Source organism: Blennius ocellaris (assembly GCF_963422515.1).
Source record: "Blennius ocellaris genome assembly, chromosome: 10".
Taxonomy (NCBI): domain Eukaryota; kingdom Metazoa; phylum Chordata; class Actinopteri; order Blenniiformes; family Blenniidae; genus Blennius; species Blennius ocellaris.
The window spans coordinates 15897822-15920555 of NC_137659.1; the positions used below are offsets into that span (position 1 = coordinate 15897822).

Here is a 22734-nt window from a genome sequence, read left to right on the forward strand (position 1 = left end):
AGGAAACACAAGAGTTTACAATTTGGCGGAGCGACCAGATGATTAGCCTTCCTGAAACAAAATGTATACCGATACTCACTTAACTGATTGTTGTGGAGAGATGTCTGCTGAAGCTGCCCATTGATTAGCAGCATTTGTTTTTGTGCAGCTGAATAAAAAAAGGCAAAATGTTAAAAAGACAATTTTAACAATGTTCCTAGTTATAATATGTAGACTGTGGAAAGACTTTTTTTTTAACTGCTCCTTTAAATAGTGTTATGTTTGTAAGGAACACGCATTAGTGGGATCATCTAGGGACATAGGTTGCACCCATGTAAACAATAGCAAACTGTTTGAGATTTCATTTTTTTTTTTTTCCCAGTGAGTATCTCTGTGCATTTCCTGCAGGCCCTCATGTTGCAGCTCGACCTCACACACACACACAAAAAACTCATTGCATGCATTTGTATGTGTTTATATAAATATAAAGAAATACTTACCATCACAGGGCTGAACATGAAGTGGCTGCAGGGAAAATTAACATTACTCACTTAAAAGGAACATTTTAATGATCCTTTATTCACACTTTCATCAAACTTTATTTCTTTAAATAAATATATTGTAATATATATTGTTGTTATTTTTGGGATCAATAATTATTGGCACGATTGTATATGTACTATGAAGTCATCAACTTTTGGGACTTACAAGGCTCGGTTGGAAAAAATCGTCCACCGTTGATCTTTCTCTACCAATGACTTGAATATTAAGACAAACACAGTATGTCAGTTTAGCACTTCATTATTTCAGACACTTTATTATGTAATATAATGTGTTAAGCTGGACAGTATTAAGCATTTTTAACCAACAAGCAAAGAACAATGTGTGATGTTGAATAGTTTTCAAATTTTCAACAAATTTGATCAGAAAAACAAAATCACACACTTCCGTCCCGATCCAGGTATCCTCACATCATTGTTTCTATTCTTTTTTTATTCATTTTTTTTTTTTTTTTTAGTATATACTTCCCATGGAATTTGATTAGCAGTTCACTTTTAATGCACCAGTCTGGTTTCAAACTGACGTGAAAATAATGTAATGCTCCTCACCATTTCTGCTGTCAGAAGCAAGAAGCACTGACATGAAGAACAGGGAAATCCAAATGAAGTGCGATTCTCCAGCCATTGGCCTGCCTTTGTCAAATAAATATCCCTCTTCCATCAGCAACGTTTTTATATCGACATTACTGATCAATGTCCAAGAACAGAGCTGGATTCCCAGAAGAGGAGAAGCAAATATTTGCAGATATTTGCAAACAGTACACACTAAGGCAAATAAAATATCATGATTTCAGTGCCAGAAAGCCAACTTTTAAATATCACAGTCAAACAGTCAGAAGGCAGACAAAAGTTGCAACAAATTGAACTGGAAAGACACGAATCACAAGAAGGCAAACTGTGTTCACCAGTCGCTTTGTGACTCTTGGGTTGATTGCTTTGTTATTGAACTTGTGGTGACTGATTGGACATTGACGATTAATACTTGTACACTTGTAACTTGGTAGTTTTTAATCATAACCGAAGACGGGAAAATGCTAGAAAAGGAGTAGCTGTTTATATATGCTTATGTATGTTCAAAATGACTCACATGATCAAATTTATTAAAATCCATTGGGATCAGATATCAGAGCTGTCCAGCTGGTAAATCCACCAAATGCAAATTTAAATGTTGGTCATATACACCGAATCAATGATCTTATGTCATCGGCATGTAAATTAAGATCTATTTTTATTCTTGGATTTAGTGGGTTCGTCTTGATCAAACAACACTGACCTTAAAACAGATGAGGAGGTGTAATCTATACACGGTTAGTTAATTAGACGTTATATCCTTATCAATTTGTCACGTGAAGACATTTGATAAACATACAAGACAAATAAGCAGCAGATTATAGATGAAACATTCCATTTTTTGTAATGCATTTAGCCGAGAGCATTGACCCAGACAGGGGAATGACAGTATGTATGAACTGCCCATGGTTCAAAAGAAATTGTCATGTGTGGTGTTTAACTGTAACGTCGCTTTTTATCAGTAAAATGATTCATTTCCTGAGAAAACAGAACCAGTTTCATTTGAGACTTAAAATACTGCCAATGACCTGCTGCACTGACAAAGAGCAGGACAGTCACCTTGATGACTAAATTTAGAGTCAGATGATTGAGAGGCTAAAATGATAGGAGAATGTGACTTACTGTTTAAATATAGAAACACTACCTCAGTGGTTGTAAACTCAATGTATTGAATCAATAGGCGCATGTTTCATAATCCTCCTACTTTTTGGATCACAGTGTTTTCAGTAATTTTCTGGCTGCAAAGATGGTCAACAGAGGCTGCTATTTGCTTCTATGTCTGATGTACTGATTATAGGATCATCGAGGAGATCAGTTGTCTGTTTCTGCAGTCATGTTCAACTTTCGAGTGATGAAAGAGTACTGTTACGCAAATTGCTATTTTCTGACGTCACTTCCAATTTTCGGCTCAATACACTGTTACTGGAAATTCTCACAAGCACAAACCCAAATAAAACACGCACTGTGCAAAGAGAGAGAGAGAGAGAGAGAGAGGCTGTAAAGAGATGTTTTTAGATTTTGAATAATCCGCAAATGGATCAAACATCACAACTCCATGAGGCATCAGACACAAACACAGTAGAAAAAAACAAAACAAAAAAATAAAACCTTTGTCTTGGTCGTCTTGATTCTATTAATCAAAGACAGGTTCGTGCGCCCTTTAAAGAAAGAAACGTAGTTCAACGAGAATGTGGGGGATTATGAAAGAGACAGGCTGTAACAAAGCCCGCCAGTTATTTTATTTTTGATAGGTTTATAGTGTTTTGATCATTTTTGAGTTTCAAGTATTCTGATTTATTTTAATACAATTTGTTTACGTAAGTCTAATTATTTTGTGATTATATACATCATACAAAACCTAATGCAGAACTGAGGCTTCCACTGATTTTGAATTGGATACGTCCTGAATAATATTTAAAACACATGCTGAAAAATAATACAGGCTTATTCCCCTCGCATGTGGAACTGCAACTAAGAAAAATAAAAGTATTTTTTATTTGTATTTTATTTTATTTTATTCAGGCTGTGTTTATGGTGTGATCATTTGTCAAACATATCTATTTAGTCTGTTTTGTGGCTACCATGACTATTTTGAAGATCCATATCAATCTTATGAGATGAATAACAAATGATAGCAGAGACCCAACTCAAGTCTTAATCACAAACTTTCAACAAAATTGCCTTAAATGCACTGTTTTGGATTAAATTAAGAGTAAACGTTTGTTGTTAAAGCGCGGAGCTGTCAATGTCAATCCAACGGGGGACTTTCTTTCTTTGTTCAGGTTATGTAAACTGTTATCCAAAGCACAACAACACCAAAGGCGCATGCGCCAGACAGCGCAGCTGTCACTTCCATAGGGATTCAATTAACTGGTGAAAATATTTATTTCAATCCAGTCAGGGTTTGACTCAATATCAATGACGTTTGATAAAATTGAAATTATACTTTATTCACGCTGCCTCGCGTCACGTGTTCTCGCGATATTATAATGAGGGGGCGTGATTAGACGCAGTTCACTTGTCGTATGGAAGGTCTCCGTACACAATCTGTCGCTTCCAGACAAATCAGCGTCTTATTTAAGTAGAGACGCAGAGCTGGGTCTTCAGTCTCCCTGTCCAGCTTCCTTCGCAGGGCATTATCTTCTTGGGATTTAACAGACGGGATCCAGTGCTTTCTGTGACATACGGTATCGTAGTTTTGATTTGTATTGATTAACAATGTGCTGAGTTAAATAACGGTCCCGCGAGCTTTATTTGATTGGGACACAACCTCCAAACAAATTAATCCAAGTTTTAGTCACGTTTCTCTCTTCAGATGAGTCAAGTCTTTAATTGTTGCAAATACGTTGTGCCATTTCAACGACTAAAATGATTTTTACATTGTGGATTACTTAAATTAGAAGCGTCTGTGAAATGTTTTCCTGTGGCTTCAAGCCACATTCCCAGCACTGTGCTTTGTTGTGTAAACTTCATGGAGCATACAACATTATCTGTGATATTTCCGAGGCAGGATTTTCACTATTTCTTTTCAAAAGTTGTGTGACTGTTCTCACACACGTCACCCAGGCGTCAGTCTGTGTTACTTATCAACACGTTGGCTCAACCTAGAGAAATTGTGCAAGAATAATACGCCTCTTCTAGATATGCAGTGAACTCTGGACAGATGACTTTAGACCTGATTGACCTCTGGTCCTGTTTATCCCACGCACACTTTTTTTTTTTTTTCCCCTCAAGTGTGAATTTGAGCTTACTGGTATTGTATGTTGTGTCAATTCCTCCCCCAGAGAGGATGTCTCTGTCTGGCTGGGTGTGTGTAGTAACCGGTGCCTCCAGGGGCATTGGCAGAGGAATAGCCCTGCAGCTCTCTGAGGCCGGAGCCACCGTCTACATCACTGGACGGCAGCAGAAGACCCTGAGGCAAACGGCTGAACAGGTACAACTTCTGAACGGCTGAATCACACTGTGACTTACGAATACGTGACCCCGTCATCGTCTGGTTGATGTCTCAAACGAAGCGTTGCACCTGCTCAGTTTGTGTTTTCGTGATGTAATGTGTTTACCTGTCGAACTAGGTAAAGGAGCGGGGTGGATACTGTGTGCCAGTAATCTGTGACTCTACAAAAGATGACGACATCGAAGAACTGTTCGAGCAGATCAGACGAGAACAGAATGGCAGACTGGATCTTCTTGTGAACAATGCCTATGCTGGGGTGCAAGTCAGTATCGGTACTCAGCGACAAGATACTATTCTAAAAAGAAAAATGGTGCAATGATAAACCTAACACTGGCAGTGCGTTTCCAGGATATATTCAGCAGCATGGGAAAGAAGTTCTGGGAAACCGATCCGTCCATTTGGGACTCCATCAACAATACGGGCCTCAGGTAGCGTATGCCTTTCTGCTGAGTCATGTCTTGGATGCAAGCTGAATCACTGTCAGCCAAGTGTGTCAGAGTCATGACTCCAATGAGAATTTTCCAGTCATCAGCTGATAGTCGACTTGTTCTCGCCGTGTGGTTTGAAGTTCAGTTGACCTTTTGTAGTTATGTAACGTCAGAAGCAGAGCACTGGATGGAATGTTTCAAAATCTGACGAATCTGTGTTTAATTACAATGGAAAAATGTTCTCGTTTGGCAGGGGCCACTACTTTTTCTCCGTTTATGCGTCCCGCTTGATGGTGGCTCAGGGTCGAGGTTTGATCGTGACCATTTCGTCTTTCGGGGGCCTGCAGTATCTTTTCAATGTGCCATACGGTGTCGGCAAAGCTGCCGTAAGTTCTCCTCCCATGAAGATTTATGTTTTTGACTCGCGGTACATGTACCGTGTAATTGCATCCATCTGTTATGTCATCAAGTAAATCTCTCTTCACATCTTGTCGGCACAATAAAATCTTTGTTTCGTTTTTGTTGGTTTCCAGTGTGACAGGCTGGCAGCCGACATGGCTGTTGAGCTCAAAAAAAGGGGAGTGGCCTCCGTCAGCCTGTGGCCTGGAGCAGTACAAACGGAGCTTGTGTCCCAATTAGTGCTACAGAAAGAAGCACCCAAAGGTGAAGAATCAAAGGTGAGTTTTTCCCTCCCCCGAACAGAAAGTCTTTGTTTGTGGTAGCTACTTGACTTGTCTTCTAAAAAAAAAAAAAAAAAAAAAAAAAAATCTACATTCTTTTTCACAGTTTAAAGACGTCTTTGCCAATGGAGAAACCACCGAACTGAGCGGGAAGTGCATCGTCAACTTGGCAAAAGGTAATGTTAGGTGTTGTAGGAGATGCCACAAATTCTTAAATGTATTTACAATTTCTGACACGCCAAAGAAAGGTGTGGTTAGGAATGAAAACTAACCGCATGTATGTTCTGTTTACTATGACATGCAGCCAAAAAGTGATCTTGCAAAGGCCTCGGAATAGTTGATCATTTAATTTACCATGCTTTCTTATTTGCAAATGTTTTGGTTTTTTTGCCTGAAAGATAAACATCTGATGTCCCTGACTGGAAAAGTACTCATGACCTGTGATCTGGCAAGACGCTACGGGATCCAAGACATTGACGGTAAATGTGGTTTTTCTATATACATTTTTTTTGTTTTTGTTTTTTTAGAAGATGTCCAATTTGATCTTGGTTATATTTTGTTTATCTGCCTTTTTTCAGGGCGAAATGTTGCCGACTACACTTCCCTGAAGTTCCTCCTGACCCAGGTCCCGTACCTGTCCTGGCTCTCAGCCGTCGTCCCCTCGTTCATTCGAATGCCTCGCATCATGCTCACCATGGCAAACAGCCGCTTCTGAGGATGTTCTACATCACTCCTGACATGGCAGTATTGTCTTGTGACCAATAGTTGTCATTTCACTTTCATACGACTCTTACTAATGACTGAAGGATAACTTTGTTTTGTATTTATACACAAATGTGCATCTACTTGAATACTTATTGATTATGAATATGTGAAGTTGAAGTATTTGTCTATTTAACATGAATACTAATGGTTGACTGTGCAGCAGCCACACGATGTGGACAAATCCAGTTTCTTCAAACCACTGCGTCATGTTTCCTCTGAAGCATGGGACAAAAGGACTTTTGTTTTTGTTTTTGAAGACCCTGCATTTTGTAGGCGTTGTCTTTGTCTAACTTTTTTTTTTTAATTCTCATTCACTTTGTACTTGTTTTACGACTGTCACTACTGTATTTAACAAAATGATAAACATTTAATAAATATTAAAGGTGACACTTGTTTACATTTGTTTTAATGTTGGCCCTTGTATTCTGATATGTATCGGTCAAAACTTTTTTTTTTAAGAAGCTTGCAGTGATCCACTAAAAGAAATATTGCAATGTTGGCATTAGTTAATCATGGTTTGTTTCAATGCATTATCAGTTCATATTTTCTTCACAGGAAAGTTGGAAGTCAAAATACCACAAACCGTAGAATAATCGGCTTTACTTCAAGAATAAAACGGCATCCCTAATATGAATAAAAATCATCCGATTGCAGAGAAGGCGGTATGTGGGTTTTATAATCCCAAGAATAATGGATTATTTAAACGTGTGAAAGGGAAGACTTGCAGCGCCATCTACTGAAAATAAATCCAAGACCATACCGGATAGCGCACTCATTCCAACTTCTCATGTTTACTCGTTAAGACCACTACACATTGCTTTTGCGCATGCGTCAAGAGGTATGGCTACGCACAATAAATAACTGTCCGTTATAAAACAGGTTTACGTTAGTTTCAAAGCGTATCTGAAAGCAAGCCTGAAGGTCCTTTTCATGGAGGAGGGAGGGAGTTGGGACGAGTAAATCCTCCCGACGGAACAACTTTTTGCAGCTCCGCGGCTCTGGCACGCGCTGAAAGTCTCGATCCAGCACCGACATCTGGCAAACATTCAAAACCGAAACGTTTCTTCCTTTCTGCGACTACAACTTGGACTCGACAAACCAGATCCGACGATTTGAGGTACTTTTTTTGTTGTAGGCTTTTTTTCTTTCCCGGACTTATTTATGCATCTTTCTGTTGACGTTGCAACGCAATGCGTTAAATAGTAGTTTCAACCGTTGACGATTTAAATGTAGCTAATAAATGTCAGCGCAGTCGTTCAAAACGAGTGTTTTTGTGTGAAACATTTTGTGCCAAAAAAAAAAAAAAAAAAAAAGGAACAATTTGTTCAAACAGAAAAAGTGTTTTATATACCAAAAAAAGTGAATCATCAAGGTTCACTGTGGTTCAATGTGGCCATGGTCACAACCAGACTTTTTAATCTGTTGGTTTTGGGCAAACTTTGCACTGCAGTGTTCATGAGATCACTAATATGATCATTAACAACAGCATCTTATCTAAAAAGGTGGTCCTTCGGGTTATGTAATTCAAATTGTAGCGCTCCCAAAAGTCATTTTCATTCTGTACAGTAGATGGCAGTAGCGCTGCTTCATTTGTGCAATGGTGTTACGCTTAATTCGAATGACACCCTTGGAGGCTATTCATTCACACTGTGTGTTTTCACATTACATGGTGTGTGTGAACTTATATTTATGGTATTGGTTTTGATTCCTCCCCCAGAGAGGATGTCTCTGTCTGGCTGGGTGTGTGTAGTAACCGGTGCCTCCAGGGGCATTGGCAGAGGAATAGCTCTGCAGCTCTCTGAGGCCGGAGCCACCGTCTACATCACAGGACGGCAGGAGAAAACTCTGAAAGAAGCAGCTGAACAGGTGAAACGTCTATGAAATGCATACAGGGGGTACTGTGGTTAACACTGGCCATTTGATTCTGGTCTAGTCACCACTGGGAGAGGCTCCGGCTTCCTCTGACCCTAACTTGAGTACAGCGGTTAAAGAATTTAGTTTCAGATTTGTATTAAGATGATTGAGCTTCAAATAGTTTCTTGTCATTCTCTTTGTCTGGCGTTATTTTCAACACAGGTGAAAGAGAGGGGTGGCGACTGTGTGCCAGTAATCTGTGATTCTACAAAAGACGAAGACGTCGAAGAGTTGTTTGAACAGATCAAACGTGAACAGAACGGCAGACTGGATATGCTGGTGAACAATGCCTATGCTGGGGTGCAGGTCGGTACCATTACTGGAATGACAAGAAACACTCACTGTTTTCCGAAACTTTGACTATCAGGAAGCAGGAACAAGGATGCAACTTCACCCCACAACATGTTGTGCTGTTCCAGGATATCTTTGAGAACATGGGTAAGAAGTTCTGGGAAACTGATCCGTCTATTTGGGACAGGATCAACAATGCAGGTCTAAGGTAGCGTATGTATTCTACTGTCAACTTGTTTTTTTTGTCTCTGTTACATAATTTTTTTGTAAATGAAATGGATTACCAACCTTTTTTTCCCCCCCCTTATTTGGCAGGGGCCACTACTTTTTCTCTGTTTATGCATCCCGCTTGATGGTGGCCCAGGGTCGAGGTTTGATCGTGACCATTTCGTCTATCGGGGGCCTGCAGTATCTCTTCAGTGTGCCATATGGTGTCGGTAAAGCTGCCGTAAGTCCTGTCATGCATATAACATTTATTTATTTTGCCTGGGTTGTCCATGCAATCAAAGCCTGTTTTGTTTTGTTTTTTCTGTTTGTTCCCAGTGTGACAGGCTGGCAGCCGACATGGCTGTTGAGCTCAAAAGCAGGGGAGTGGTCTCCGTCAGCCTCTGGCCTGGAGCAGTTCGGACAGAAGTGCTTTGTGGGTTTACAGAGATCGACGTGCTACCGGGCATAAATGCAAACGTAAACCCGTGTCCAGCGAAGAAACAATTTTCATCAGAGCTACTTGAATTATGTACTCAGTGTATTTATTTTTTCCTCTCCTCAGCTCAAAGATTTGATGGCCTGTGCAGAAACCACAGAAATGAGCGGGAGGTGCATTGTCAACCTGGCAAAAGGTAGGACAGTCTTATCTGACACTGAGTTAAACCAGCACTTTAAGATTGTTTTATTGAAGATTGCACTGATAACTAATCAAATCTGCAAAAAAAAAAAAAAGTCCTGATTTGGGTTAAACATTTACATGACAGAGCCTCACATAGTGTGGTGGGTCGCACTCTCACTTCTAATCCTGGATCAAGTCGGAGTCGGGCAAGGGAGCTTCACTTTCTCTCATTTGCATGTTTTCTCCAGGTACTATTGTTTCCTCCTTCAGTCCAAAAACGTGCGTTCCAGGCGAATGGATGACTTTAAATCACATGTTGGTGTGAATGTGAGTGTGTATGACTGTCTGTCTCCGTTTGCCTTGAGATGAACGAGCAACCTGTCCAGGGTGTACCTCACCTGTACCCACAGGGAACCGGAATTGACTCCAGCGATCCAAGAGCTGGATAAAGCAGTGGAAAAATGGGTTCTACATTGGAAAATGATAGATGTCGAAAGGCCTGTACGTTTGCATTGTGAATATATTTAATTTGTCATTTCTGTTTTTCCATGACAGATAAAAATCTGATGTCACTGACTGGGAAAGTACTGATGAACTGTGACCTGGCAAGGCGTTATGGGATACAAGATGTTGATGGTAAACATGGATTATGTTTGTTTTTTTGATCTATGTGAAATGTAATCTTACTATATACAGTTCAACAGTTAACTCCAATATGTCTTGTATATGTCTTTTTTTTTTTAGGGAGGGGTGTAGTTGATTACTCTTCCCTGAAGTTCCTCCTGTCCCAGGTCCCGTACCTGTCCTGGCTCTCAGCCGCCGTCCCCTCGTTCATTCGAATGCCTCGCATCCTGCTCACCATGGCAAACAGCCGCTTCTGAGGATGTTCGATATCACTCCTGACAGACCACAACCATTTTCTTTTAATATACACTACTATACACTATACACAATATATATACTACCTTTTGAAAGAGTATTTATCCAGTTGCATGTTCGCACACATCTATCTTTTTATTCTTTATTCAATGACTTTCATCAGTGTGAATCTCTGAAGCTTGAGGTAAAGAAGGTAACATGAAGGAGGCCATGCTCTGCATTCCACTTAATGTGAAGATTGCTATCTGTTGCAAGTTTTTATAAGCCACATATATATATATATATATATATATATATATTAAACTACACACTACTATTTACATAATCTATATTTACCAAACTACTAATACCAATACTATGAATCAGCTATTTTGTTTGTTCATTTAAATAATAAAAACTTAACAAAAAAAGTAATGTTTCCCTGCTGGTGTTCACATTTCTTAATACTTTCTGTAATTTCAAGTCCAGTCCCTTATTAAGTGTGGTTGAATGTTGCACTGTCACAGACTTGGGATATTTGTTTAAGGACACTTCGTATCACTGAAACACTGCTGATGATGTCATTTTATCTTGTTTATAGTAGAAAGGGAAAGCCAGCAAGTTGATAAATGCCTCGTAGGAACTGTGAGTACATGTAAACCTCCGTTGGGTGTCCTGATGAGTCATTAAAAGCTGCATCTTCAACAAGGAACAAAAAGCCTTTTCATCGTCCACCAGCCAAGATCATAGGTATTATTGCTATTTGTGCTGTTTTCGTTGTTAATTTGGAAATAGTTACTGAGCCTGCTTGAACAAATACAAGTGAAGTTTGTTGGATTTCGAGTATGCATTATTTCGTGACCATTTCATTGAGGGTGGTTTAGGTTTAGTTTAATAGGTGACAAATATCTTGGGTTAACCTGGTGTGGAAAAGATTTTATAATCCGAGTTACATTATTTTGTGTGTGTGTGTCCCTGTTCAAAGATAATGGCAAAATATTTGGTTATCCTCAATGTCCAAATAGAGGATGTATTCTAAACTTGTCAAAATGTACTTCCAAATATATACTAAATATTGAGCTCTTCAAGTTTCAATTCCAGAGAGAGGTCTATAAGGATCATTTGAAATCGTTTGATTTACACAGATTTTTGGAAGTGGATCATCTTCACCTTTACAGAGAAGGTCAAGCAAATCAAAATATATATGTTAGAATATGTTTTGAAAATTCATTCACATAGAATTATTTGGACAGCTCCAAGATACATTGGAGAGGATAAAAACATTTTGTTTTGTTTTATTTTATTCTTAACTTTCCTGTTGCTTGAAACTCATTTAGTTCCAGACAGTATTTTCTATCGTCCAAAACAATGTAACCAATAATATTATCAATATATATATATCCTCGGCTGAATTGTTGAGTCTATATGGAAAATAAAATAAGGGTCATTCTGTGTTAATTTGGCCGCCACGTAAATGACCATCCTCAAAAAGCTTTGTTTTTTATTTATATTCTCCCCATATGCAGTGACTCATACGCTAATGCTTGAGCTTGTCTCATCTTTATAGGTTTTGTTGGCAAAACAGCGGTGTAGTAGTGAGCATACCTTCCTAATAATGAGAGGACGTAAGGTTTGGTTCCAGGCCACAGTCTTGTGGAGTTTGCATGGTGCCTGTGTGCATTTAAACCTTTAGCAATAGTCAGGCTTCTTCCCACAACCTAAAGACACGCTTGCTTGATTTATTGATGACTCTCAGTCTCTGGTAAGGGGACGGCTAATGCTTGTATAAATGATTGTCAGTCAGTCTGTGAAGGACTGATGACCTGTCCAGCACATGTCCTGCCCACCGCATGTCTGCTGGGATAAACTCCAGCCAATTTGAACGATTAGACAATAAATCAATGAATAGATGGATGGTTGTTGGGTGCTCTTTTTAAAAAAAAAAAATTTTGAGGTGCATTTATTAACATTTATTACAGTTAAAGTTGCTATGCATTGTTGTAACGTTTAAAAAGCAAGAAGCCGAATAGAAACTTCTGCCACAAAATCTATGAAAATACTATAATTGAAAATATGCATTATTTTCTTAATAAATGTATTAATTCTCTCGTACTTAGTTGAAAGCTTTAGATATGCTACTGACTAACCAATACTCCAAATAAGACTAAAGTAAAAAAAATAAAAAATAAAATAAAATAAAAATGAGATAAACCAAACGGGTGAACTCAGGAAAGTTGAGACATATTTTCCCAAACTTTGTCCTAAAGTAGTCCTAAAAGAGTATTTTAGGAACACACTTGGAAACCAGGGGTTAAGGGGATCATTACACGTGAAAAGATGATGTTTTTTTGGTTTTTTTTGTCCGAGTTTGGTACAGGAGGTGCCGCTGGGTGGCCGACATGGAGAGGGTTTTTTTTTGTGTTTTTTTTTTAGCCTACTGTCGCGGATTTATTCTACAGGCGCTCGGTCCCTCCAATCGTCGGCCTGCTCGGCCAGACTGGCACACCCACCAGCCGCCGTCACAGGCGGGGAGCTTGCTGGGGGAGAGCTGGGCCTTCTGGACTTCCTGGTCCTCGGCTCCGCCTCGCCACGATCTGGCCGGACAGGGGAAACACTTCTCAGTTAAAGAACAAAAGCAACCACGGTCGGACCGAGCGACTCGGGATTCAGATCTGGAAATGCTCTCCGGTTGGTAGATTCTCTTCTTGCTGGGGGGGAAAAACAAAAAACAAAACAAAAAACCGGCCGACGGATTGAACTCGCGAGCGCGAGCGGAGACGAAACTTGATCGGCTTTCTCATCTTTATATCCAGACCGTAATCCACCGAGAGGCGGTTGGGAAACAAGACAAGGGTCAAACAAACAGACGGACGGTATTGTTTCCCTCCTGGCGAGCCGCTAAACTTCGGCCGTGAAAAAAGCGGTGGGAGCGGACGAGGAACTCCCGACTTTCTTCGCGGCTTCGTGTCGCGCGGACAAAGCCCGTGGATAAAGGCTTGTTTGGGCATTTTCGGTAAGTTTATTTTTATGTTTCAGTGAAGCGTGTCTGACGACGGAGTGCGCCTGTGCAGAAGGGAAGCGTTTTACTTAGTACGCCATAAAGAGGGGAGGGGGGGCCACGCACTGCTTTTGTTGCTCTCTCACACACACACACACACACTGGGCAACTTTTAACGCCTTTGGTCCGACTAAAAGAAAAGACGCAATGGATGAAACTCTTATGCCCGCCTGGAAGTAGAAATAATAAACACGTTGGTGAGACGACGGTCACGTGATCTTATTCCCGGGTGGGTTTCGAGTGTGTCACCAATAATGGGTTTATTTCGTAATTGTCGGTTCATGTTTTTTTTTTTTGGGTACTTTCTTTTGTGATCCAAACAAAGTCTATCCCAGGCTGAGTTTACCTACTAACCAAATGTGCAGAACCCCCCCCCCCCACCCCCACCCCCCCAAAAAAAGAATAAATCCCCCCCGAATTTAGGAGGTTGTTCTACATGTTTTTGAACCACCTGTTTAGTATAAACACACTGCAAAGTGTAACATTTTAAAGCTCTGCTCCAAAGATGAGATGGATAAAAATGCTCCCAGTTTGACATCCTATCAAACACTGTGATATGAAGTGCTACATGAATACCTGTTGCTGAAGAAAACATGTTTAGTAAAAGTTTTAGTCATATTTATTGTAAATAGAATGTTTAAAAACAAATTATAATTTTTTTTTTTTTGATCACTTCAAATGTTGGGTGTGCTACTAATACACGTTCAATCTTTTCACAGGTTTCTGTTGTGGCGGCCGTCTTCGTGAAGAGGCTGCACTTATCTTTCGTGACTCAGAACTTGGAAGTGGAACAAAGCCCGAAGACTGAAAAGGGTGAGAAAGTAGATTGTGATGGATTTCTCATGGAGCCGATTCCCTCTGCACCCACCCTTTGCCACCAATCCCCCCCCTCCCGCCCCTCACCTCACACAAAACAAAAGTCAGTCTCCACACTTTGGGGGGAGGGGAGACGCAGTCTGGCCAGAGTATACGACTAGTTTCGCAGAGTGTCCAGAATAAGAAGGGGAGCAAAGTAGGGGGGAAGGGGAGGCAGCTGTCAGATAATTGACTTTGAGAATAAATGAGAACAGAAAGTTCCTAAAACATCAGCATCTGTACTCTTGAGGTGAAAATGTCCTTCTCTTCGCTCTGATCTTATCTATTTTGCTGAGGCGGCTTCAAAGTAAAGACGAGCAAAAAAACAAAACGAAAAAAAAAATCGAGAACTAAATCGTTGCTTTTCTGTTTCTCCTAGGGTAAAGAGCGCATTTTGATCGCCCAGATGGCAACGCAAGCTGAACGGAACGGCAGAAATGGACTTGTTGTCAGCATGAAGGAGCCTTTTGAAGGAGCAATAACAAATCCAGAATGTGAAGGAAAGCCTAAAGCTAAGCGGTCCTCCAGGGATTTGCGTCACTCCGCCAGCTCAGCTGAAAGCAATACAAGTGGCGTGGCGAGTTTCACCACCAACCACAACTCTGTCGTGTGCCTGCCTCTGGTGTCGGAGGGACTGAAACTCGTGTGGACTCAGTCGGATCAGACCCGTGAACTTGACACAATTCCAGAGCTGGTCCAAGCCTTTAACCTATTTCCATATCCATCCTCCAGGGAGGTGAGCACTTTGGCCCGGGTTTGTGCCTTGCCACTGGACAAAGTGAAAGTGTGGTTCATGGTGCAGCGGATTAAATACGGAATCAGCTGGTCCTCGGAGGAGATTGAGGAAACGAGGCGCAAGCTCGCGGTTCCTGATATCTGCGAGGACTCCCCTGAACCCAGTGAGGAGAAAAATGAGAAAAGCAACAGCAAAGGTTTTGAAGAATTAGTTTTTGAGGATAAAGACAGCGAAGAAGCTGAGGTGGAGGTCTCTCATTTCATTCCGCAGAAGAAGCCGAGGTGTGAGTCACCCGATACGTATAAACCAGCCAAGTCTGCAACCCCGTGTTTCAGTTCCACCCTCCCACCACCTCAGGATTCGTACTACTACCGCCCACCAGCAGACGCACCAGCAAGTCCAGCACAGGATGTAACCCTCGATCTGTCGGAGTCGTCGCCACAGCCACACCGCCACGGACGCTACAAAAAATCCAAAGCTCAGCTTGCGGCTCTTCGCAAAAGCTTTCTGAGAGAGAACTGGCCTGCAGAGGCGGAGCTCAGGCGTTTACAGGAAGAAACTGGGCTGACTCGTAACGACATTCGCAAATGGTTCAGTGACAGTCGTTACCAGCTCCGAGTTGGTCGGGGAAGCCTGGCAGCGGCTCAGAGCTACTCGCATAACACTGCTGTCGCGAGCAAACAGGAGCAGCAATCTCAGCCGCTTCCACTCGTCACTCCAAAATCTCGCCAGCCCAATGGGGTAAAAAGCAACGAAGGCGCGCGTGGCAACGGAATCAGAAATTCGCATTTCTTTCAGACTTTTTTGTCCAACAGCCTGGAAGCGTTCGGCGAAAGGGTCGCCGATACTCCGAGCTTTGACGTCGTGGAAGAGCTTTCCGTGGATGGCGACAGCGTCAAAGACGAGGAACCGAGCGAGGACGAGCCTTTGCAATTAACCACGACGTGCAAGGCCGAGCCAGACGTCCCGCAGGAGTCGACGAGCGCCCCGCCGTCGTCGTCGTCTCCCCATTCGTCCCCATCCGGAAGTCCGCCGCCGCCACCGGCGTCGGCGTCGCCCAGTAAAACGCTTCCGAGTAAAACCAGCGCGTCAAAGAAGTCGGTCCACTCGGCGAAGAACAAGCCCCCTCAGACGCCGGAGCAGTTCTCGGGGGCCTCCACGTCCACGTCGCCCGCTCTCACTCCCGCAGGCCGGCCCAGAAAGACCAAGGAGCAGTTGGACGTGTTGAAGCAGCATTTCCTGCGCTGCCAGTGGCCCAAGAGCGAAGATTACACTGAGCTCGTTAAGCTTACAGGTTTACCTCGGGCAGATGTGATTCAGTGGTTCGGGGACACGCGGTATGCCGTGAAGAACGGCCAGCTGCGCTGGGTGAAAGGCGTGCGCGACCAGTTCTTGGCAGAACTCGCCGCCCAGCAGAGCAGCAGCGGCCTCACCAACGGCGGCGGGACGTCCTCGCGGCCCGGCAGCCGCAAGCGAAAATCCGCAATGAATGGAAGCAGCGCGGATTCCCCCGACCTCCAGCCGCTGGAAGTCTATTATCTCTCGACGGGCCCCCTGCATGAAAAAGACCTTGACTCTCTATGCAAGAAATCAAGGATGAGCTACCAGCAGGTGCGGGACTGGTTTGCCGCTCGGGATGTTGCGGAGACTGAGCAGGAACTTATCGTTAGTTAAGAGCATTTATAGAAGTTGGTAGGCGACACCCACCCCCCAACCACCATCACCCTCCCGTCTTTAGCATCAAGTGAAATGATTACTTTGGTTTATATTGCTTTAATTAAGGCAGGTTTGTGACATCCAGTCTTCCCAGTACAAGCCCAGTGTGAGGTTTGTTTTTATATATGCTGCATTCCCTGCTCATTCTAATATATTTGGACTTGAAAATTAATTGTGCTGCCTGTATTGATGTAAATAGAAACAGTTACTTGTACACTGGTTTGCTCTATATTTCTGAGCTTATTTTTGTTTAGATATCTCTTCTACATATTTTGCTAGGATGCTGTTGTAGCAGTATGATTTTAACTGGTTGGACATTTGGTACCTGGTTATGGCAGATATCGTACTGCCCCCCCCCCCCAAAAAAAAAAAAAGAAATGTCTTCATTGACTCATTTGTTTACTGATCACTGTGCGTAACTCATTCCTTTTCACCCAGTTATTCCTTCTCATGACAAGCACACTGGACATGTACACTTTACGTTGATATCTTGCACTTTGGATTTCAAGCCTGCTGCATTGTAAGTAAATCAACTCATTTCCGCCGGCAACTTTTATCCAAAAACTACAATTCCTATCAATCTACATGGATTACTTACTTCTAAAATGGCTTTTTTTTTTCCTTTCTTTTTTTCACATATCATGTCTGCAATGGATTTTTGAGACCTGTTCCATGATTCCCCCTTAAGATAATGAACTGCTGTTATACCTCGCTCAGTGAATTTTATTTTTTGTTTTTTTGCAAAAAACTGCACAATTGACAAGACGTTCTAACAGTACTAAGCTGTGGCGACAAGAGCAACATCAAAAATGTCCGATTTTACTCATTGATTAGTTCAGTGTTTTCCTCTTCTGTCTTAATAGATATAGGTATGACTTGTTTATAATATAGGCAAACTAGATAAGATGGGAGTCCATATACTGTGTAAGTAGCAAAGGACTCCAACCCAAAGAAAAAAAAAGAGTTTAGTTTTCATTGTGATGTGTAGCGGAAACATATTTTTCAATGTATCGGTTCATGTATCTATTAGTTATTTCCGACTTTGCTGCGTTTCGCAAAAGGAAAAAAACTTCACACTAAAGAACTGGTTAGTTGAGCTATGGAAAATAAAGTGGGCTTCAAATGAAGCCAGAGTTTTAGTTCCTTAGGAATGAGAGGTTAGATGAGAAACTCTACAAAGCAGTGTGCATCATTTTTGTTTCTTTTTCCTTTTAGTCATAAAAAGCTAAAGTATCATGCTATGGAGAGACGTTCATAACATGTAGTGTCTTCTTTTTCTGTGTTTTTGATGTACTTTTTTTGTTCCCTGTTTGAGAAGATTCTCATTTGCACATTTGTGTCACTGGAAACCAGTAAAAGATTTGCCTTTTATAAACGTGTATGCAAACAATTATTTGGCGCACAGTGGTGATTGATGGTATTCGCTTTTATTCAGTGAAGACAAGTGGCTGTCAAATGAACCAGTAGAAATCACATCCAAGTGGCTAAACTTTAGGTCCATCAAATCCTATATGCCAGAGCGATTTATAGAAGAACATGGCAAAGGTTACATATCCACAAAAGGTCAAACTTTGTACTAAACACTAAAGCTTTTTGTGTTAAAAAAAAACAAACAATTTAACTCGCTGCTGACGAACGCATAACGATAACAAACGCGTCCTCAAGTAGGTATTTCTCAATACCTGGGAGACTGCATGGATAATCCGCTCATAAACTGCAGCTGGAAGACATTCGGGGTCCCCGTCCTGAGGACAACAGAAATACCCTGACTCAGTGACAAGTAAAACCATTACCAGTGTACCGGTACTGGTGAGAGATGCCGTGGCTCACCTGGTTGGAGTGCTGAATGATGCGGGTGTTCCTTTATGAAAACAAAGAATTTTTTTTTTTTCAGGGCAGGAAACATTCACTTTCTAACACAGCCGCATCTCAAAAGAGTAGACGCATATACAAAAAAGAAAAATCCCAAACAGTATTTTAAAGAAGTGGGGGAAATATATGGAATTCTGTTGATTTAGATTCTCATGGTTTCCAGGAAAGTAAAAAAAAAAAAAATAAATCAGTGTGAAATAAATGAGAAGTTTCACCATTTGAATTAAACTTCCACTGTTGTAATCTTTTGAGATACATGTGTCTGTGCACAGGGAAGCAAAATATCAACTTTTACCTCGGTACAAATGGGAGAAGGACAAAGACCACACTTACTTTGCTCTTGACGAGAACTATGGCTGGAAATGGACGAAGTTGATTGAGGAGTCTGGCGACAAACGGAGAAAAAGGTTGTCTAAATTTCACAAAACAATGAAAACGCTTAATCTATGCCACGTTGAATTGAATATTCCAGTTATACTCCAAACTCTGCTATAAATTTCATATTGCGACAAAACAAGGAAAGTTATTCTTGATTTGAGGAAAAAAAATAAAAAATTGACGACGCAGTGCAGCACTTTCCAATATAGGTGAACAGCTTTTACATTCAGTGTCTTGCCAAACACGACATTTTTAATCCCATCATTTTCAAGTTAATCTGTCTAAATCAAGCATCATATGAACCTGACAGCTGTATGAATGCTCGGTGAGCCAAGTGCTATGAAACTGCAGGCAAGACTCCTATTTTAGATGTATACTTATTTAAAGAGGAACACCATAACGAGAGTATATATATATATTCTCTGCTTTTTAAATATTTCACAAAATAGATCAAACTGGGAGTGGATTGAGTCACTTGCCAACCATTGTGATGCACAAACAAGTAATATGTGTAACAACGGTATCCCCAGTAACGGAAAAGGGTCACAAACCAAGAACATGACACTGGTCCTGTAGCTGCACACAGGCAGAAGTTGAGGGAGCAAAGGGTTTCATTGCAGACTCTTAAATACAGTAGAATGCAAACTTTTCTGCTATTCTGCTCATTTTTCTGATCGAACACTTACAGTATACTGTTGATTGGCAACTCTGCCTCATAATGAAAATGTTCCCTATGTTTAAAAAGGGCTTTGAGGCCTTTCTGTGTGGAGTTTGCATGTTCTCCCTGGTCGCTGGGTTCATCTCTGAGCACTCTGGTTTCCTTACGCGGTCGAAAAAAATTTGTGTTTGAGGGTAACTGGTGACTCAAAATCTCCCGTCGGGCTGAATGCACGTCTGTGTGTTGTTGTTTGCCCTGTGATGGACTGGCAACCAGTCCTGAGTGTATTCTGCCTTCAACCATAGTTAGCTGTTGCACATAGAGACAGACGGCGTCACACATTCAAACTTAAAAAAGAAAAATTAAAATAAAGAATTATAGTCAACCCTTCTTCTAATGCGTGTTTGAAAGAATTATAGAAAACCCACGCACGCGTAAGAAGTGACAGCTCCCTTTGGATCTGAACCCACGTTGTGTACAAGAGATTGCTCACCAACACATCTCCCTGTGGCCTTGAATAGATCTTACACAATTATAAACACAATTATAAACAGCAGAAGACTTACATTTAGGGAGCGACTCGGAGCTCTGACACCGGACCACCTGTGGGACTCCGCAGATCCTATACAACTGAGACACGGGAAGCACATTTGAGGCGCCGTTTACGCGCCGTTTTCAAGTGAAAAATGCAAACCTTTCCTTGCGTTCCGGTGCGTTTATACAACAATGGTGCTCACAGCCACTGAAAACACTCTGCTTTTGTCTCTGTGGAAAACGGGGTGGGGGTGGAAACGCAATTTTCTCAAGATGCTCGAGCTCCCGTCTCGGTGTAGATGGCAGAAACGCAGCTACTGTAGCAAATAGTTATTCTGCACAAGATGACGGACGATAACAACAATGTTTGCCTCCAGTGTCATGACTCTCAGTCCACATTCTCCTGGGTACTTTTATAGTAGAGAGTCACCCACAGTAGAGATCCAACTTCGTCTGTCTGTTGTTGCAAATGACCGTGAACTGGCCATTGTTGATGCTTATGGTGCATTGTTCTCTACTTACACGCGCGTGTGGTTTCACTACCAAAACAAATCTGGTGGCACCAACATGCAGACGACATCATTGTCAGTGTTTCTGCTGTTTCCGTGTTAACAGACGCAAACCTTTTCTGAAAACGATGCCTTTTTACTCGGAACGTCGTGGAAACGGGAGCCCCAGCGTGACGTGTGCATGTGATGTCAACAGTGAATTGGCATTTACATAACAGATTCAAACATACCTTAGCAGTCTTGAGTGAGGGGTGACTGGAAGACAAAAGCACACATTTCAACAGAAATGATTCAAATGAAATTGCTAATGACCTTCGGGACTGAAAACGGCAGCAAATTTAAAGTTAAAAGTTACCTGGAGAGGTGACGGCCACGGGGAGGGACATCCTCTGGGAGCTGGTGGAAAGAAAAAAAAAAACACTGATTTGTTTAAGATCTAACCTCGAGAAGTTTGATTGATAACGTGATACCTGTTAGGTACAAACTGTCCCGTCGAGACCTGTGACACAGAAAGTGTGCAGGTAAAGATGAGCTGTGCGAAACGTGACTGGCAGCATGAACTTTCTCGACGTGCGGAGAACTTACCCTCCGCTTGGAAAACGGCTTTTTTAAATCCGCATTCTCGAGTTTCAGCTCCGAGTTCTCCCTTTTCAGCTCCGAGTTCTCCCTTTTCAGCTCCGAAATTTGTCTTGAAGACAACACACAACGGGAAAGCTGCTGCAGTGGCTTATTTATACATCTTGCCAGGACCAATATTAAAGAATAAAGTCACCTGTAACTCTGATCTGTGACGTCCTTCAGTTGCTTGTCGAGATCAGAGGACTTGCGCTTGAAGTGTGCTGTGATTAGTGTCATCTGTGACTGCTGGAAAGTGGCAACCTGAAGGGCATGGAGACATCACAATTAAATATTATGGAACGGTGTGGGGAAACACGACAGCGATCTGCTCCGACTAAGTGGATGAAAGTTCACGCGCGCCTAAACGGAATAGTAATAACCACAAAAGTAATCCGTTCAAACTCTTGGTACTTTGCTGAGCTTTGTGTAACTTCATGCACAACATAAACAGACCTGGGTTAGATGTTTCAAGCGTGACTGGAAAAGCTTCAAGGGGTCCTGGAAGAACACTTTCTCCTGTGGCTTCATCTAACATAGAAACACATCTGCATTTAAAATGGCGGCTAAGTTAAAAGAGGCCATCCTCTTTTTTGGTGGCGTCCGACAGGAACACGTTGTGATGATGTCAAACTCACTAACATCATCTGTGATGGCCTGATAGCTGCAGCTGCACCCACAAGCACCACACTGATCTGAGGGAATAGAAGAAGAAGAAAATAAAAAGTATAAATCACAAGATCCATGAGGATCTGGACAGAATTCTCATTGTGTTAAGTAAGATGATGATTTTACGCAAAGCACATAGATCGTGATGCTCTTACTGGGCTTAATGCATGCATCGCAGAAGATGTGGCCACAGCTTGACACGGCAAACTTTGACCCAGTTTTCTTGAAGCACTGGTTACAGTGGAACCAGTCCATTTTTTGTCCTTTATCTGCTCAGATTACAAGGCAAAAAGATTAAAACCAAATGTTAAAATTTACAATATATAAAGTTGTATTTTAACACTCAACATATGTTGGCAACATTTAAGAATTAAATACACCAAATATCTGTTCACTTTGCCTTGTTCCTATGAATTATAAACCAGCAATATTTATGTTTTGCTGTTATATTGAAGCAGAAGAAAAGTACCTTCAATACCGGTGCGTGTTTAACAATTTCCAACAGCTGTGAGCAACAAATGTTCAGCTGGGGTTCATAAGGTAAAAAATGGATGAACACCTCATTTGTAGTCATAAATTGCATCAAAATCAAGATGTCCCAAATATTAGCATTACATTTTGTATCAACTGTTTTGTCTTTAACACACGTTTTTGTTGTGATCACTACATTGATAGTTGCATTTTATAACCTCAGAAGCAAAGCTATACTCTTAGTTGTCCCCCTCAACTATATCTTACATGTACGCGAGTTCATATAAAGAAATATTTATTGCAAGAGTGGGAAACATTTTTACATGACCTGTAATAGT

General features: G+C 41.4%; 4 protein-coding genes across 4 annotated transcripts; 3 read left to right on the top strand and 1 right to left on the bottom strand.

The window, feature by feature from the left end:
- Positions 1-4398: 4398 nt before the first annotated feature.
- On the top strand, positions 4399-6770 carry LOC308135004 (dehydrogenase/reductase SDR family member 1-like; the record flags this gene model as incomplete). Its single annotated transcript, XM_080502868.1, has 8 exons — positions 4399-4542; positions 4682-4825; positions 4912-4991; positions 5245-5377; positions 5525-5668; positions 5778-5847; positions 6070-6150; positions 6250-6770. The coding sequence occupies 8 exons, from the start codon at positions 4399-4401 to the stop codon at positions 6384-6386; spliced, it is 933 nt and encodes a 310-aa protein (XP_080358994.1). The 3' UTR covers positions 6387-6770.
- A 535-nt stretch (positions 6771-7305) lies between these two features.
- Positions 7306-10743, top strand: LOC308135720 (dehydrogenase/reductase SDR family member 1-like). Its single transcript, XM_080503814.1, has 9 exons — positions 7306-7553; positions 8154-8302; positions 8513-8656; positions 8770-8849; positions 8957-9089; positions 9185-9325; positions 9411-9480; positions 10023-10103; positions 10212-10743. The coding sequence occupies exons 2-9, from the start codon at positions 8159-8161 to the stop codon at positions 10346-10348; spliced, it is 930 nt and encodes a 309-aa protein (XP_080359940.1). The 5' UTR covers positions 7306-7553; positions 8154-8158; the 3' UTR covers positions 10349-10743.
- A 2263-nt stretch (positions 10744-13006) lies between these two features.
- On the top strand, positions 13007-18055 carry homeza (homeobox and leucine zipper encoding a). The gene is made up of 3 exons (XM_080503777.1): positions 13007-13338; positions 14103-14196; positions 14618-18055. The coding sequence occupies exon 3, from the start codon at positions 14645-14647 to the stop codon at positions 16646-16648; it is 2004 nt and encodes a 667-aa protein (XP_080359903.1). The 5' UTR covers positions 13007-13338; positions 14103-14196; positions 14618-14644; the 3' UTR covers positions 16649-18055.
- Positions 18056-18912: 857 nt separating this feature from the next.
- LOC308135195 (E3 ubiquitin-protein ligase RNF212B-like) lies at positions 18913-22180 on the bottom strand (the record flags this gene model as incomplete). Its single annotated transcript, XM_080503071.1, has 7 exons — positions 18913-18947; positions 20165-20228; positions 21227-21329; positions 21414-21520; positions 21713-21787; positions 21895-21926; positions 22081-22180. The coding sequence occupies 7 exons, from the start codon at positions 22178-22180 to the stop codon at positions 18913-18915; spliced, it is 516 nt and encodes a 171-aa protein (XP_080359197.1).
- Positions 22181-22734: the final 554 nt, after the last annotated feature.